Below are 18,369 nucleotides of genomic sequence, written 5' to 3'. Positions count from 1 at the left end.
TAATCCATCATCTTTACACATGGCAGCATTTATAACATGAATTTGGCAATACAAATTAATGAGAATGTCACCATTTAGAACTCTGAAATTAGGAGAGTGCATCACAGAGACAAATCAATGTCCAATACAAAATGCTATATATATTCTTGGAGGTAAGTGGAAGTTAATAAACAAGTGGCTTTGAGAAAAATACCTTGATATTTAAGAGTTATCTAGCTGTAGTCACACAAATTTATTTGTGGATACTGCAGTATGAACAGAAAATAAATATCTTATTGATTATGGGAAGCGACTTTAAAAGCTTTTAGGTAGGCACCTTTTATTAGCTTTCCAAATTTTCAGTGTCTTTATTTATAAAATGAAGGTGATAAGGTTCACTTCTTTATTGTATAAAAATCAAATTAATGCAAGTTCCTGGCATGCAGTCAGAACTCTATCACAGCAGCTTTCGGTATACATAAGGGTATCTGAGTAGGAATGAATTTCAAACAACGTCATGCTGTTAGAAATGTCAAATCTTGCTATACCAAGACCATGAAAACTAAGAAACAATTGCCTTTGCTAATTTGGAAGTCACTTCAGATCCTCAGGAACACAATGTCTTAGCAAGAGTGCTGCTAAGGGAGAGGTAAACAGTGATAAATTTAGAAGTCATTGCAGAAGACACAACACTTTGGTTGTGAGAGAATGAACAAAAATTGTAGAAAGTGTGAGGCAGAGCATCGATTCAAGCATGCATTCCAGCTAAACCATGCTGATTGGGTTTGCTGCTTCGTTGTTGCCAACAGAGAAACTGGCATAGATAGATTTTATGAGAAAACTTCTGCTGGATTCCAAGAATAAAATGTGATTCAACCTCTAAAATGGTGAAGATAGAGAATGAAGAACTGTGTGTTGTAATTCCTTTAGAATTGTAGCACTGGTCTTTTCTTGTAAAATGCTTATTGAATAATATTTTAAAAATTAAGACTATCTTTCTGTAAACCCACACATCTACACACTGTTCATAAGCATAAGCCATTTTGCATAAAATTGGAAACATCCATTGAGTTTCTTCAATCTATCAGTGAAAGAATCCTCACAAAATGGCCCGTAGATCCCAGATAAACTTATCCAGCATAAAATTATAAGCTTAATCATTTTGAATTTGAATTTACGGATAAATAAAAATAGCCATCCAGTGAGGCATCAAAAGATTATGCATGAAAAGTCTACAAAATATTTAGTAAACTGCCTTTTCAAAATTCAGTGCAAAATATACGTTTCTGAAGTATTGACTCAGAAACAAATGGCCCGCAGGATCCCTTTGCACATCTTTTCACCTCTCAACCTCAGTATTTGTACTCTAACTACATATTCCCTGCTTTAATCTGCTCCTTCTCTTTCGTATCCCTTGTAGTACCACTGTCTAAACATTTGCCTATCCAAAAACATAAAAACCCACCTTTTCCACATAGTACATTTGGTCTCTGTCCTCTTGAACAAACAGCCTACCAAGTGATACATTCTGTTAATATTCTGAGGTTTTGTGTCTATGTGTTGTTCCTCTCTCATAGCTTCTATAAGTACCCTAAACCCATCATCCTAAATTATGTTACTACAACATTCAACAAAGAGTTCTTTGACTTTTTGTTTTGATCCCTTACCATTCATTCTCCCTCTTGAAACCAGTCTTTTTTTTTTTTTTGGTAAAGGATAGATTGGATTATGATATTACCAATGCCCAAATCAGCTGTGAGTTCTTTTTATTTACAGCAGATTCATTACAACAGTCTGATAACCTATATAGATCTGCAAAGCTTCTCTCCTTAGCACACCTTCTCTCCTCATACTCAGTCCTGTAATCCATCGAGACCATAGCCAGGGCCCAATCACACCTGGTTCTTCTTTTTGCGCCTTCTCGTGTACTATTTTATCTAAGCATGGCCTCCTACTTCAAGCATTTCAAAATGATGTAACTAAAGCCCCAACACAGGTATAAGCAAACATCAATTTTATGACACCATGCTCTGCCTGTCTGTCTTAGCACTTTATCCTACTGTTCTTGAATTGTACCGAATATGCTGACTTATTTATCTTCCACACCTGACCATGTATTTTGTATTTTCGGTTTCTAGAAGATTGCCACGAATGAAGTTTGTCTTGGTAAGTATTTAATGAACATATGGATATATGCATTATCTGATCTAATAAATAAATAACATCAATACGTAATATGACTTCACCGTTTCTTATATTACTGACTGTAATGTGATTAATGAATAAATTACGTAGGATTATTTTGTCCTATTTTCTTCAAAATGTTGCACTTAAAGACAGGATAAATAGCAATTCTTTTAATGTTTTAATTCAAACAATCTCCATAGTGATGTTATACTTTTCCAACCCTATGCCACCTGGTAAAAGTGCTAGAATAGTAGTTAGAACATTTGGTTCAGAGTCTGGCTTTGCAGTCAAGAATTATATAGTCCTTGGCAAATCAAATGACTCCTTTGAGCCAAAGCTGGCTTAACAACAAATTAATGACTGTCTTATCAGAATGTTTCACTGTGAGATTGCCCTGAGGTCAAACAGATCAAATATATGACATTGGTTTTTAAATGATGTGCCATTGTATAATGTAAGGCATACTTAATTTTTCTTCATTTTGAAATCCAGAACAATAAAATTATTCACACAGCATGCACACACACACACACACATCTACCAATGATCATAAGCAAAATGCTTCCTTCGGAAAATAAATCACACTGAGTTACACAGACTTAAAAGAAATTAAGAATTTGTTCTGACAATTTGATAAAAGCTTAATTCTATGATAATTCTTAAAACCTCAATGGAAATTATAGTTTACCTACAAAAAAAGATCAACTCATAGAAATATGGCTAATCTCTCTAATTTTAGAATGGAAAACAAAGTAAAACAGAGAAAATTATGATGCTGAAAAATTATTTCAAATCAACACAGAATCTTACTAATAAATTCAAAATAAGCAAGCCTGTAAGAATTATAGAAGCATTTCATCCCTCATTTTTGTTATGAATAACGAAGTTAAAAAAAAATTAACTCCAATCTATCAAGCTATCAACATTGCAGGTCAAGCCATTAGCACTTTATCTTCATCATCAATAAGATTAGTATATCAGCCCAGTCAGTATAAGCACACTGTAAATTCTTAGAATGCCTTTTCACAACTTTATATTTTAAACATTAAATCCAAGACGTCATATTTCAATTAGCATACGCTCAGTGAGGTGTTTTTGTTTGTTTTGTTTTGTTTTGCTTTTTTTTTTTTATTGGTTTGGCAGCTGCTAAGTGGAAATTCTATAGAGCTTACTAAACAAAGTGTCACTTGTATTTAAACATTTTATGTACAAGGAAACTTTTGAGTGTAAGTATAATTTATCTTACATATTTTGATTTTACTGATAATTCAGCAACAAACAATTAATAGCTAACTTTAAAAAGAACAACTTTTTCATCATTACTAGTAAGCAGTACCCATGGAATACGTGATGGCTACAACTTTTCAATCCATCATAATTTAAACAATGGGATTAAAAGATTTTGAATGTAACAAGGCAGGAAAGACAGACACATTATTAGGAAAAATAATAAGTAAAGAAAGGGAAAAAATACTGAATTTGAGTTTCTAATTTTTGAGATATTCTATATTCATTGTATTATTTCACCAAATGGTAAAGAACGAGCACTTGCTTTATTTCAATATGCACTTCTGATTTATTTCAATATGCACTTCTGATTGTATATGTGAAATTCAAGACGTACGTTTCTGAAACTGAATATTTGTGCACAATATGGAGCTGGCCTGTTTAAAAGATGGACTAAATCATAGGATTTATAATGTAGCTGAATAAGGATAAAACTAATAATATCAATGTGATAAATAAAATTGTTTCTGAAAATTTGATGGTAAATTAGTTTAATAGTTTTATTATTACTTTTTATCAAATATAACAAATAAAATCCTTGAGAGGAAAATATTTCCAGTGGAAAATATAAGAAAACAATCTGTTTTCAGAGTGCCTCAAGCATTTTGCAAAGGGCATATCCAATTTATCGGTTTCTCTTTGTAAAAGTGGCTACTTTGGTATCTACTTTGTTTTTTTTTTTTTTTTTGGAAACATCCACAGATAATTGTTTAACATTTTGTTTGAAAAAATTACCCATAATCGATTTCTAAAATATTTATTTATCATCCTCCATAATATATATTAAATTTTGACCACAAGGGTTACTAATTACACCTTTGGTTTTCGTTTTGAAATGGATCATGATCTTATATTATTTGCATTTCAATAATTTTAGTTTAATATTCAGCAACATGTGGATTTCCAATAAGGTGACAGTTAAAAAGCAAAAGAGCATTTTAACCTAATAACATGTCTACACAATTGAGAATATTAATCCTATCTGCCATGAACTTGGAATTTAAACCAAAATCAAACTTTGAGTTAAATGGGTTTAGATCCACCTCTTTGTGTGTGTGTTTGTATGTGTGTGTATACTACATTCCATACATAAAATACATAAATGCATTCCATACATAGAATTGTTTAGATTGCCCAAAGTATTCTTAAAATATTGATTTAATTTGTGCCATTAAAAAAGAACACTAAGCTTTATGCATTCACTAGATCATTAAATATTTTTAATCTGTCTTTTTCTTTTTCAACTATAGATTTCCTAAAATAATTGAACATACTCTGCCAAATGAAACTTATTAATGGACTAGACCCTGTCGTTTCACAAAGAGACACTGCAGGAAAGTCATGATTGTAAAACAAACAAATAAACAAACAAAAAAACCTTACTAGTCACACATTCTATCTCTATCCTAATCCCAGATAACAAATTTGAGAACACAGTCAGTACCTGCTAAGGAAAACATTTTGTTAAGTCGTCAGAAATCTCAGATTATATGCCTACTTTTTGTCTTTTTGTACTCAAGCATGAAGATTTTGATACATGATGTTGCCTTAAATTTACTGCTTCTATCTTAGTTTTACTTAGACTGGAAAATCCTGCCTGTGTATGTGGCTGGTCAATTTATTCAAGAAACATCAGCAACTACTCTGTAACTACTGAATTTTCCCAAATTCTGCTTACATTTTCCCTAAAGACATTCAGCACACTCATTTGTCAAAATTATTTTCACATTTTGTAGTAGAAAGTGCTTTCCCTTATTTACACTTTTTTTTAACTTTAAACACACAAAAAATTATTATTTGCTATTAAGAAACCTATTGAGTCATCAATATTTTGTTATACTTTAATTTAAAAACGATGTGAAATTTACTTGTTTTTATTTTCTTAATCATAACAATATACTTTCTACTTTTTGATTCTTTATACAGCTTCCTATAAATTTTTTATGTTTGCGGGTGTTTTCCCGAATAACATAGAGTTAAAAGCAAAACTGACCCCAAGTGAGGTTAACAAAACATATGCAAGAGGAGAGGATTAACACCTTGGAGTTTTCATAGCTAGAAGTCATAATACATATTTCAGAATATTTAAGATTTTGATTTCTAAAAAATTGAGAAGAAATTGAAACATCTGCCCCTCTAATAATATCACTCAAAATCTAATAATAATTACTGTTATTATTATTTTGAAAGTATAATTTCTATTATTACTTTTATTACTACTTTGAAAGTATTTTTCTATTGATACAATATCTTCACTTATATTTAGATAATGGATTTATCTTAAAATTAGCAGCATTTGTGTTGATAGCATCCTAGCAATGACCAGAAACGTAATTAAATCAAATGTCCATATATTAAACAGAATGTCCTCCATTGAACTATCTGAAATGTTGATGCTTCTCCTAAAACTTTAATCATAACACTAATAAAATAAAATGTACAAAATGACTATCTACAAACCTAGCTTTGATTTATATTCATTTCTGTTTAAAAAAATCTACCTTTTGCTTTGATGCTACTTTCATTAATCATTAAATCAAGCCAATGACTTTTTCACTAAGTAGTACAGATAAGATCTACTTGAATTCATCAAAATCATATAATTGTGACACTTTACAAGACTGTCAAATGTGTCCTTCTCCTTAAGAAACTATAAGCTTTAAAATGAAGTAAGACTTAGAGGCACAAAAAATAAGGACAAATCATTAGGAAAAGGTTAATGGTAAATAAAGATGAATTTAGTATTTATGTTAACGAAATAGAGCTATTCCAAATATTTACAAGTTGTTTATGTTTCAATTTTACTTGTTCCTTTGCTTTCTTTCTTGAACAAGATTTTTTTAAAAGTAAAATAGGTGCAAGTTGTTCCCATAAAAACTCTATAACTCAGCCTGAACATTTTATCATTGCTGTGAAAACATGAAAACTTTTATGTAGAAAAATTCCTGTATCTCTTACATAATTTATAATTACTCTCTTGATACATAAATTCCAAACAGTGATAAACTGGTGCACAAAATCCCAGAGTCATTTGAGGCATGCCCTTCTTTCAAGAATGAAAAGTTTATGTAAGTGCTATTGACTGCGCACACTACAGAGATCTTTAAATTAATGCCCAGTTGGTTCTATCTTTTCCCCCCCGAAGTCATACAGTGCCTGGATGGGGGAGTACTGAAGAACTCTGATCTTACAGCTGTAGGCGAGGTCACCCGTTTAGTTTCATTGTTTTAGCATAATAGATGATGTGTAACTGGTTTGTGGATTCAGGTGTATCAGAGACTAATATGATTTGGCACCAAGGTAAAGATTCATGGAGTTACATCCACAGGATATATGCATTATGTGATAGTAAGAGACTTACAACCCAGAATCTAAGAGCAGGGCAGCCTCAAGTGACAGTACCAGATCATCTGCAGTGTCCACCAACTGACTCAAACATCTATCCCAGACGCCACCTTCTTCCCTCACCTATTTCACTGTCAGCAAAGGTTCTCCTGCCCTGGCAAGCATCAAGGAGCAGGTGTCCTCTTTAGAAGCAAGACATTTGCTTACTGAGGTGAAAAGTAGCTAAGAAAACCGAAAGAACCAAAGTAGATTGAGCTACAATTTTCACCAAATTAAAGTTCAGGTGATAAGAATACCACTAAATGTTAAAGAAGAATTTAATTCGAATCATGCAGAAAACAAAGTAAGAAAAAGGGGGGGGGGTGGGAGGGAAGAAGGGAAGGAAGAAAGGAGGAGGGGAGGAAGCGAGAGAGAGAGAGAGAGAGAGAGAGAGAGAGAGAGAGAGAGAGAGAGAGAGATGGGGGAGGGAGGGAAAGAGTGAGCCAATAAAATATCTCTGAGACTAAATCTTGATTTTTAACTCGGATTTGCTCGGGAGCCACGCACTATGGGACTCCTGAAAATCTTTCTGAAACGGTAATAGTAACAATAATTATTAGAAAGGGGATTCCTTTTAATTCTCTTCCAATTTATTTGTAACTTATGTTTTACTTACAGGCATTTGTCACAGCAAAACTGTTGGCTGTCTCAATGTTGTCCACATGAGGTACCAAATTAAAAGGAGCTTCCGACGCATTGGGGCTGGTATTATGAAGAAAAATCGCTAGTCGGAAAGCAGTGTATTCCTGATCTGTGTTTCGGATGAAGAGACCACCTATTAAAAACAGCAGGAAAAGCTCTTTGAATGTTTCTGCCTGTGGATGCTACACCCACCCAAGCACTGTCAAAAAATGCTGCCCGTCACAGGCACAGTTAATTAAAGAGCTGACCCTGCCACAGCTCGGGAGCCTTCCCTTTGTTCCGAATGTGCACGTCCAATATTTGAGTCTTTAGGGCAGCTTAGTTTTTTCCCTGCCCCGATTTGTCATGATCACAATGACCTCTGAGACCATTTAGTGTGTTTTCCTTTCTCTCTCTTACCCTCCCCATGATTCCCTGCACACTGCTACATCAGCTAGTTCTGAGCATCCCTCTCTAAGATGCATGCATACAGACAGAAAAGAGATTCACATTGAAACACAGATTTGAAGGAATGTGGTGACACGTAGAAGGGGAGAAATACGAAAGGAGAGCTGAACTTTGTTTTTTCTGCAGCTTGTGGACTCAGCCTAATTAGCCTCGTTTTGTGCACAGTCCGCGAGAAATGATGCAGTGTTGAGGCTGGGCTTAGCTGGAAGAAATTCAATAGCTGCGTCCCATTATAAGACAGGAGAGAATAGCAAGAAAAGGCAAGGATGGAGGGGTCTCTGGAAGCAGTGTCCAGGTGGAGGTAGCGGGCCAAAAGCTTCCAGAGGAAAACACTTTAAAAAGACACAAGGTTCCTGGAAAGGGATCTAACTTTGAAATCTGCTAACCCATAGTGGGGGAAAAAAAAGGCAGGTGGTGCGTGTGGAAACGCTTTTTAGCCCAAACGGTATCCTCTTGTGATAGCAAGAGAAAGCTGCGGCGTCCAGCATCGGAACAGTGAATTAAAATAAATAAATAAACTGACATCCCTTTATGTTCTTGGGGGAAAAAAATCGTGTAAAATGCAAGCAAACACTAGGTTCTCCTCCCCCCATCCACCCCGCCCCCAACTTACTCCAACCCTACTTTGAGCCCAAGGTGGACCGGGGAAGGGACTGCGAAGGACGGGCTGTCCTGTGCACGTTCTCATGGAACCTGCACCAAAGGGGCATCTTTACACGAAGGGGAGGAGAGACAAGGGTGGAAGCAGACGGGCAGGGGACCGCTGAAGCTCTTCTTCAATTGCTTTAGCAGCAACTCATTAACTCACTTTCGAATGTCTGCTACAGCCCGCCACATGCACATCGCGCTGGAGCTCAGCTTACCTATTTGCACGCTGCTCGGAAAGGCTCCCATGGCGAGTCCCCAAAATCCGGAAAATAACAAGACAATCTGTCTGCAAATAATCCTCATCTTCTTTTTCTCCTCTCCCTGGCGCGCGCTCTCTCTCCTCTCTTTCTCTCACACTCTTCCTAAAGGCTGTTCAGAAAGGCATTGAAGACGATGGCGCTAAAATTAAAAACAACCAAAAAAAAAAAAAAAAAAGAAAAAGAAAATAAGGATACAGGTTGGGTATGTTGGGAAGTATGCCTGTATCCCGTCAGCAATCCATCGCGAGCTGCCAGATTTTTCCCGCAGTCTCCATAGCCCTGGGAGCGGTTTTCTGTCCAGCTGTAAATGTTGCACATGCAAAAGATGGTGGTGGGGCGTCTAGTGGCTGCTCGCAGGGATGAGACATGCGCTCTCTCTTTGCCTCCCTCGCACTGGCGCTCGCCCCTCGCTTGCTCACATACACACAAACACCAGCACAGCGGCCACCGCACGCGCTCCCCGGTTCGCAACGGCCGGCGCCCCCTAAACTGCGCCAGCCGGAGCAGCGCTGCCCTGCTCGCCTTGCTTCCCCAAGCGCACATTCCCGCCCCACGTCCCTAGCCCACCGCCCGACCGCCTTTGCCCCCAGCGCGCTCACTGGAGCGTCCCAGTCTCCCCGAAGCTCCCCATCCAGGCGGGAGATCAGTCCTTGCTTCTCTTCACCACTCACCGATTCCCTCCCGTCTTCTTCCCGGGTTTGCAGAGCGACGACTCTGGGGATGGGTACCCCCCCCCTGCGCACCCTTCTCTTGCCTTTCCAGACGTCTCTGTCTCTTGGTTGCACTTGGCAGGAAATTGGCCCGCGAACCAGGACTGCAAGCCCGGATCAGGGGCTCGGGGGGTTAGTACCTCCCCATGCCCCCGGTCCGCTGCCGCATCCTTGCAGGCTCCCGGGGAGGACAGGCTGCCTCCCTCCTCTCCAGTCCTAGTCTTCCCTCTCAGCCTAACCCTGTTCTGCCACTGGGCTGCGCGCGGGGGACTCCGGTCCTCGCTGCAGCAAAGATTTCTCACCAGCACGCAGCCCAGGAATCAAGAGAGCCTGACAGGGGAACGGATGAGGTGAAGGAGCTCAGCCAGGGGAAGGGGGGCAAAAGGCAGCCTAGGGCAAGGAGGAAAGAGGAAGAGATGACGAAGGATACCCAGTACCCCAGAAGGGGAACAAGAAAGAGCAGATGAGACAGCATGCAAAGTTAAGGGGGTATACAGAGGATGCTGGAGAGACTGAGGAGTGAAATCAGAGCTGGTCCATTAACATGGGCTTTGAAGAGATGAGGTTGAACTAGGAATAAGAACTGTGTGAAGTGAAAATAAGAAAAGTGATTAAAGATTGGACTCATTTTTTGCTGCTTGCCCATTCCTGGAAGACCCCTTTTCTTTGCTGGATCCACCTCAACAGAAGGAGTGACGGGGCTGATGCAGGCAACCTGCAAGCACCCTGCTCAGGAGGCAGCACGGTTTTCCAGGCCCATCTCCTCTTTGGTGGGGTCTTTGCAACGCTTACTGAATCCCATAAAGTTTGCTGAACTCATCTCTCTTGGCTGATGACACCACCCCAGTGATTCTTTTGGGGGTAAGAGATAAAGAAAAATGAATGATTGCGTTTTAAGGCTGTGGCGTAACTTCCCCAGTCACCAACATTTCACTCTGCTACACAGAGGCATTGACTGTGATGGTTAGCAATGAAGAGTTCTCATTTCCCCCCGAATGACCGGAAGTTTCATAATCTAGCTGGTAAATGCAGTCCCCTAATTCCATAAAACTAGAATAGAATGGGGCGCCGGGGGCGATTTTCCTTTACAGCTAGGGTAACTAAAACTGCTTCCCATTAGATCGACAAAAAGAATACACCAGGTGCCTATATTTGTCTGATGCAATGGTGTTTGGGAAAAGACACTGGAATGGTTAGTGTGAAATTCTTGCAAGTGCCCATCTGGTAATGATCTTTGAAATATGGGTAGCTCTTACTTTTCGAATCCTCCTGGAAGTTTTTTTTTTTTAATTTGTGCATTGATAAAACATTGTTCCATATATTAATGGTGTACTGAGTGGTGTGATGGTTGATGCACACAATGTGGAATAATTGAATTTGCCTAATTAACCTGTCCATCGTCTGAAATACTTACCGTTTTCTGGGATGAGAGCATTTCACATTTACTCTTACAGTGATTCTGAGTTGAAAAGGTTGTGAGAAAGATAAGACTCCTTTACATGTTTATATGGCTGGAAAAATAGGATGCCTTTATATGCTTAAAAGGTTAGGAATGTGAATAGGGACAGCCGTTATGGAAACCTTTAATGAGGTTCCTTAAAAAGCTAAGAATACAATTACCATGTGACTCAGAATCTCAATTGTGTGTATTTACACATACACACACACATTGCAAATCTGTATTTTAATGTTTAAGGCTGTGGTGCCACTTCCTTCCCAGTCAACATTTCATGCACCTGTGTGTTTTCTCAGGTTCATACCAGTCCTTTTCCTAGATGTCACCTTATTTCTTGTATTTGCAGTTGACAGATTATGTTTAAAGATTCTTATTAAGGGGTACAAACCCAAATCCATTATCATACTAATGTTTGAGTCCAGATTACTCAGCTTCCAATCCAGTTCACTATGAATTGCACCTGGGAGTTAGCACCTGCTGGCTCAAGCACCTGAGTCCACAGGATGTAGTAACCCAAGTGGAGTTTCTGGATTCTGGATTCATTTTTTCATTTTGAAAAAATTATTTTTAAAACTTCAGGAAGTTTTCCTATTCCAGGTTATTAATTTTGCTTTTCAATCACATTTTATATGTGTTTATATCTTTTGTTACATTTCATCAGATTGGTATGACAAAATCTAAGTATGAATAATTGGATTGCACAAATGACAGTTTTAGCTTATGAGGCTTTAGTCTTCCAAGTTCAATGGGATTTAGAATGTTTTCCTTTCTGTATTTTTTGTGTATCTAAAAACAAAGGCTATAAATAATAACATTCTGTTTTGTCTTTGAAAAAGAAAAAGTGGACTATGTAAAATCTAAGTTGCATTTTAAACGAACTGAAATATCAAAGTTTACAAACTATTAAGCTCGTCACCTATTGAGGTAATTAGTGAAGCTCTGTCTGCTCTGTAGAAGCAATTACTAATTTTTACTCTTCCAGAAATTAAAAGATTTGTGCTTTCATGTAACATGTGACATAATAGCATCATGGGCATAGATGTAGGTCCAATTTTATTTTGCATCTAGCTAAATGATGATACCATCACGTAGATGATATATCAAAATTTTCTCAAATTAGTGATCATTTTATTTCTAATTTTCCAATGAATTAAAGTCTCCACTTTATTTTCTGAGTCTGGCTTATCCTTCTCAGCATACTTGTCAAGTAGCTACAATGAGTACTTATCATTATTGTCCAAGGTGTTCATAGAGATGAACTAAATACAGTCTCTGTTATTTTTGGAAGATTTTTCAAGTTTATGAATTATTACTAATGTGGCAAGTATTGGGCTCAAGTCCTAAGTTAATCACTTGACCTTTATAAAATCTTAGGCATCACTGTTAGGATTACGAAGTCCACTGAAAGTTTAACATTCCTAAGATTGGATTTGCAACAAATTACAAAGTCAAGAGCTAGAGATGTAATTTAGATATCTAATTTCAGAAACTGGGATGTCAAACTAAAATCTGGGAAGTGGAAAGAGAACTAAATGAATCCAGAGTATTCCACCAGATAATGAGGCAAAAGATTTCAGGTATTCAAGATGTTAACTAATACATAGGTTAGGGTACCCGCTGCCTCCCGGTTCATGATATTGCTATAGATATTTCACATAGCTGTTCTAAAAGAGTACACTCACATGAAACCTTACAACACAGTTCTGATGATTGCTGTTTATAAAGGGTTATTAAAACTGTTACTCAGAATCCAACAGGGGGAGATATGAAATGCCATGCGAGCCAAACATATGCCAAACTCTGACTCTGAAGGAGGAACTCAGTAAGACCATTTGAACTTTTTATACATTCATAGGAATCATCACATAGAGAAAATTTATGTGTAGGATATGAGAGACATCATATCTTAATAGGCACTGCTAAAAGTTTGGTATAATTACACTTCAAGTTGTGTGAGAGGAAGTACAAAAAATTAGTCTAGATTGAAAAGCAGGGCATGCTTTTCAGAGAACTAGAGAAAGGTAATAAACACTGGGTAAAATAATCATGTTTACTCATTAATACTGAGAACTTGACAAAAATGTCACAAAGGGAATTTTAAAAGCTCATGGAAAACTAATTGAAGTAAAACAAACAAACAAACAAAAACAAAAAACTTTCATTGTTCCTGAAGTTTCAAAGTTCTTTTGTATACAGGAAGTGTTGATACAGGTAATCTTGAAAACTGCAGAAATATTCTCCATGGGCCCGGCACAATGGCCTAATGGCTAAAGTCCTTGCCTTGAACGTGCCTGGGATCCCATATGGGCGCCGGTTCTAATCCCAGTGGCAGCACTTCCCATCCAGCTCCCTGCTTATGACCTGGGAAAGCAGTGGAGAATGGCCCAAAGACTTGGGACCCTGCACCCATGCGGGAGACCTGGAGGGAGTTCCTGGATCCTGGCTTCGGATCAGCATAGCACCGGCCGTTGACTCACTTGGGGAGCGAATCATCGGACGGAAGATGTTCCTCTCTGTCTCTCCTCCTTTTTGTATATCTGACTTTGTAATAAAAATAAATTAATCTTTAAAAAAAAAGAAATATTCTCCATAAGTAGAAATTGTTTCAATTACAATTAGGTGAACAGAAAAAGTAACAGTAGAATTTACCATTTGATCTTGAAATCATGCTATTATGTTTCAAATATGCAATAGTCAAATTATAAATTTTCATACACAAAGATATTGATCCCAGCGCTATTTGTGACAGCAAAAACTAAATCAACTGGTATTTATGCTGCTTGGCAATATTCTCACAAACCTTCGATACACTGGTGTGTTCCTTAAAGCATTTCAGAAAGTTTGCAGAAAAAGGAATCCAAAGTTTGGTTTGGTGAAAAAATTTATGATCATGTACATGTATAGTTTACATATGGGAAAATTAGTAGTCTCAGGGATACATTGCTGTAACAGTGAAATAAACAGGGAGGCGAGTGTGTGACACATTTATATTTATCTAAATTGTGCGGTGTTTTGCTAACTGGAGAGAGAATAGAATAAAAACAAAGCAAACAAACCTTCTGCAGCAACTCAGGGTTAGATTTTCAATTTGTTTTAACATGTGCCATTTTGTCTTATCTCTGAAGACTATCTCCTACAAGCTAACTCACTGGAAAAAAAAATTCTTATTGTGTCTTTTGTAGTCATATTCTTTTTTTTAATATGTTTTTATTTTGGATTTTGAATTATGTGGTAGATTTTTGTATAGGCTGGGATTCCTCCCCAAACTCCCACCCCTATCAGATTTTTCCCATTTTGTTACAATAGTGTAGTCCTTCATAAGGAATCATAATTCCATCAGTCTCTTATTTAAGTGTACCCCGACATTGATGCTAGTGTTGAGATTGTTGCATGCATATTGTGGCACAAAGAAAACGAACTACTCTGCCAGCATGGACAACAATGAGCTATAAGGCAGCGGTCCCATATGAGACTGTATAATGACTTGATAGTCAGTTTTAGTTTGTGTAAGTACACTTTATGGTTGTGTAATGAAATAAAGTTCCTAAGGATATATTCCACAGAAAATAACACCCTTACTAAACAAGACACAACTCCATTTATCTACCCATATTTCTGTATACCAACATACTTACATATGCATACTTATAATTGTTTCTGTATATACGTTAAACAAGAGCTCATATTCATGTTTCCAATTCAAATGTATCACTACAGCATTCATTCTACTATCCCTTTTTGGCTTAACTGTAGCTTCTGTCTCCAATATCATGAAATCTGGTTCACACAATCAAGTAAAATATCTTTTATTTATGACAGTGAACTTAAAATTAAGTTATCCAAAACTAATTGAATTTTTGATGCTGTACTTTTAAGCCAGTGGTGATTACTGAAAGCCCCTGACAATTATTGCTAATTATCTGTATTCCTGGAAAACACTAAATCTCCTAGACATTAATATAAAAAGATATTGTTCATTTTATGATATTCTTTCCTATAAGAGGCCAATGAATTATCCAGACTAATAAAAACAATCTAACACATTTATTTATGTATTTATTAAGTGTTTTCTTGGCAGAGCCTATTTTTAATGTGTATGTATTTTTGTCCAAGTGAGCTGATATGCTTTGATTTTCATGTATTTTGCTGCTGTCAGTTTCTGGCAATAGGAACGGCTCTCATGTGCCTCATGGTCTACCTTTTTCTCTCTCTGTCAACCTTGCTTGAAATCAGCACACTAATCTTGCCCTATAGCAGTTGCTTGATTAATCTTTTGTCATCTATCTACATCACATGGTCTCTCCATGAAACTGACTGACATTGTGTGTGACTTTAATGCTGATAAATTGTCTCTGTTCCAGGACCATGGAATCCTCATTACCCCAAAAAGATTACTTTCCTTGTTTTATGTTGCTCATTCCTCTCCAGAGTCACTCTAATTGAAAGAGGTCACTGGGAAGAACTTGGCAGACTTTCCTTTTTTTCACTCATCCATGCACATTTTTCACTCTTGTACATTTTCTGGAACACTTTCCATGCACCATGGTACCATAGACAGAGCTTCATTCACTACGGTATTTATTCCTAATAGTTGAAGGATTCCTAAACCCAAGAACACATGTTAAAAACACACACATAGATGAACTCAGGGAAATATGTAACTTTATTTTGGTGATTAAATGGTGATTTTAAATGGCAGAGATGGTGTTAGATTAAATATTAATCTAAATATACTCGTAGCTCATTGTTAGACACCTCAAAATTCTATTCCAGGGTAGGAATGGCCAAATAAAACATGGGAAAATTTCTGTATGAATCAATTATGAAAGACCGCAAATTTTTACTCAGTTAAGAAAAAGGGATAGAGTGAAGAATTGAGAAGAACAATGCTTTTGCAAAGGTAAAAATCATGGAAAACATAATTAGTTAATGTGGCTCAGGGATTTGAATACTGCTAGGCTCTGAAAATACCAGAATTTGACACACATTTATAAAGCAATAGGTATGCAAATTGGTAAGGGTCTAAATGGAGCTTTGAGGAAAATATCTTTCCTTTAACCTTGTAATAGTATTTTATAATACATCTGGTGCCATTTGTTTTACTTGATTCACAGCCAGTAGATAAAGAATTAGTAAATTAAGTAATACATAATTATTTGGAAAATCAGACATTAACAAATGCTATGTCACATTGAATAAAATGAATCTTAGAGTGAATTTTCTAGTTTAAAACTTCATAAATATATGCGAATAGTTTTAATCTGAATTTTTACTTTGAATAATATACTAATGAGGATTTCAACTATATTTTATAAAGTAACCACTTTGGTTTATGATAAGAGATTTTGATTCTTGAAACAATTTGGGTAACAACAGGTTGATTTTAGAGATGAATATATTCAGAATGTAGATCGGTTAAGTGAACAGGCCAGCTACTAATAGCACAGCAGAATTAAAAAACAATAAGATCTTTCTTATCTACCTGCTCTTTTGACTATCTGAATTTGTGATTTGCCCATGTTATTTTTATCTTAGTTCTGATTAATTTTAAATATACAACATTAAAACAGGAAATATGCATATTTGTGCTTTTTTTCAAAATTTTGCTCACAGCTGAGACAATCCAGACAACATGGGAATGTTAAAGTAATATTTAATTCCAGTTTACCAAGTGGAAATATGCATAAGGAATGTAAAGATAAGTATTTTGTTTTGGACCTACCGTGGTACTTAAAACAACTCAAATACACGATTTATGCTAGTGTCATCTCTTCATACTAAACTGTATTATAACATAATAATGAATTATTAATTAAATGCATTCCAGAGGCCAGTGTGCTGGCTCAATAGGCTAATCCTCTGCCTCGTAGCACTGCGTCGCATGAGGGTACCACTGCTAGTACTGGTACACTTCCTCTCTGTGGTCTGGGAAAGTAGAAGATGGCTCAAGTCCCTGGAACTCTGCATCCATGTTGTAGATCCAGAGGACTCTCCTGGCTCAGCCACAGGTATGGGAGTCTTTTGGAGGAGTGCATTCAGTTAATGGAAGATATTTCTCTTTCTCCTTCTCTCTGTAAATCTCTCTTTCAAATAAATAAATAAATAAATAAATCTTTTAAAAATGCATTCCAGTTGGTTTAAATCTCGTGTTGAGATTCCTGTTCTGTTTTCAAATTCTTTTTTTCTGTTCCTTTTTAGGTACCTAAGAAGATTGAATTGTGTGTGTTTAGTCATACAAAGTCTTACTGCCTTCTTTTGAAAATATCCTTCGCTGTGACTGAATATATTTTGCATAGCATTTTAAATAAAAATAACATGAAGCCATATGACTTCAGCTCAAAGATTTTTCTGCCCACAGACTTCTCTGCTTTCCTGACTCCTAGGACAGCCTGGTACAATTTTGCTTTCCACATAAGACCAGGAGATCTTGGTTGAGCTTGTGGCCACACTGATGAAAGTGCTCTAAAACTCTCATGTTAAGATATCCTGTTGAACTTTGAATATCATTTCAAAATCTGTTTTATTCTCACAGAATATGAAAAGTATAGTGTGATGTCAAAATCATACTAATAATTATATTATGCATATAATGTATTATTGTTATATTATTGTTATTCTTTTTCCAATGGTGATAGCATTCATTGATTTTATGTTTTGTGAAATTATCAGTAACTACACAGATACAGATTTTTAAAAATACTGATAAGTTTTATGGTGCTGCACATTAATAATAAGTACTTTTGGCTACATATTTATAGTATTATTAAAGAACACGTTAATTATACGTAATACCTGATTTCTGTCTGAATAGCAAAAAGAGTATAATTACAGAGCAAGTTGACAACTAGATCCCTTGTAAGGGCTGTATCGATATGGATATAGTGGATTACATATAAGTAAAATACTGTACTATAAATGTGATATAGTTAAATATTCTGCAGTTAAACGAAGTTTTAAAATATCCCCCCCAAAAAAGCATTGCATACAGCAAGAGAGATGACTTTCTCAGAAAATGGAAACATTTATGCATTGATGGAGAAAACAAGCTAAAACAAGAACTTAAAGACAAGCATAAATAAAGGCAAACTGTGTTAGTTGGACATAGAGTTCGTAAAAAATAATTAAAATTCCTATTAAGGAATTATACAAAAGGAACCTATCAAAAGGGTAGAGAAATGTGAGCATCAGAGTCTACAAAAGTGTATGAAAAAGTGTCTGTATGTTTTACATTGGTAGATTTTCTGGGTTCAAAGAGTCAGGTACAATGTCAGAAGACAGAATATAGGCAAAGAAGACACAAAACATTCTCTGTATACCTCTTTCTTATGAAAGATTATTAAATGCATAGAGACAATAGTGTTGCCTAAAT

General features: G+C 36.3%; 1 protein-coding gene across 3 annotated transcripts in view; it reads right to left on the bottom strand.

Moving 5' to 3' along the window:
* Positions 1–9,797, bottom strand: part of GRIA4 (glutamate ionotropic receptor AMPA type subunit 4) — a 307,867-nt gene extending 298,070 nt beyond the window's left edge. For 2 of the 3 annotated variants that reach the window (XM_040977237.1, XM_040977239.1), the window contains exons 1-2: positions 8,790–9,183; positions 7,454–7,612 (exon numbers count right to left, since the gene is read on the bottom strand). In XM_040977237.1, the coding sequence (XP_040833171.1) occupies positions 7,454–7,612; positions 8,790–8,877 (247 nt within the window). In that variant the 5' untranslated portion in view covers positions 8,878–9,183. Of the gene's footprint in view, positions 1–7,453; positions 7,613–8,789; positions 9,184–9,433 lie in introns of those variants that run through there. The other variant, XM_040977238.1, reaches the window with a different exon arrangement.
* Between the last annotated feature and the right edge of the window lie 8,572 nt (positions 9,798–18,369).

This window comes from Ochotona curzoniae, unplaced genomic scaffold, assembly GCF_017591425.1.
Source record: "Ochotona curzoniae isolate NIBS_2020 unplaced genomic scaffold, NIBS_Ocur_1.0 contig_2723, whole genome shotgun sequence".
Taxonomy (NCBI): domain Eukaryota; kingdom Metazoa; phylum Chordata; class Mammalia; order Lagomorpha; family Ochotonidae; genus Ochotona; species Ochotona curzoniae.
The sequence above is the reverse complement of the archived record's forward strand: the minus strand, read 5'-3'. Positions and strand labels throughout refer to the sequence as shown.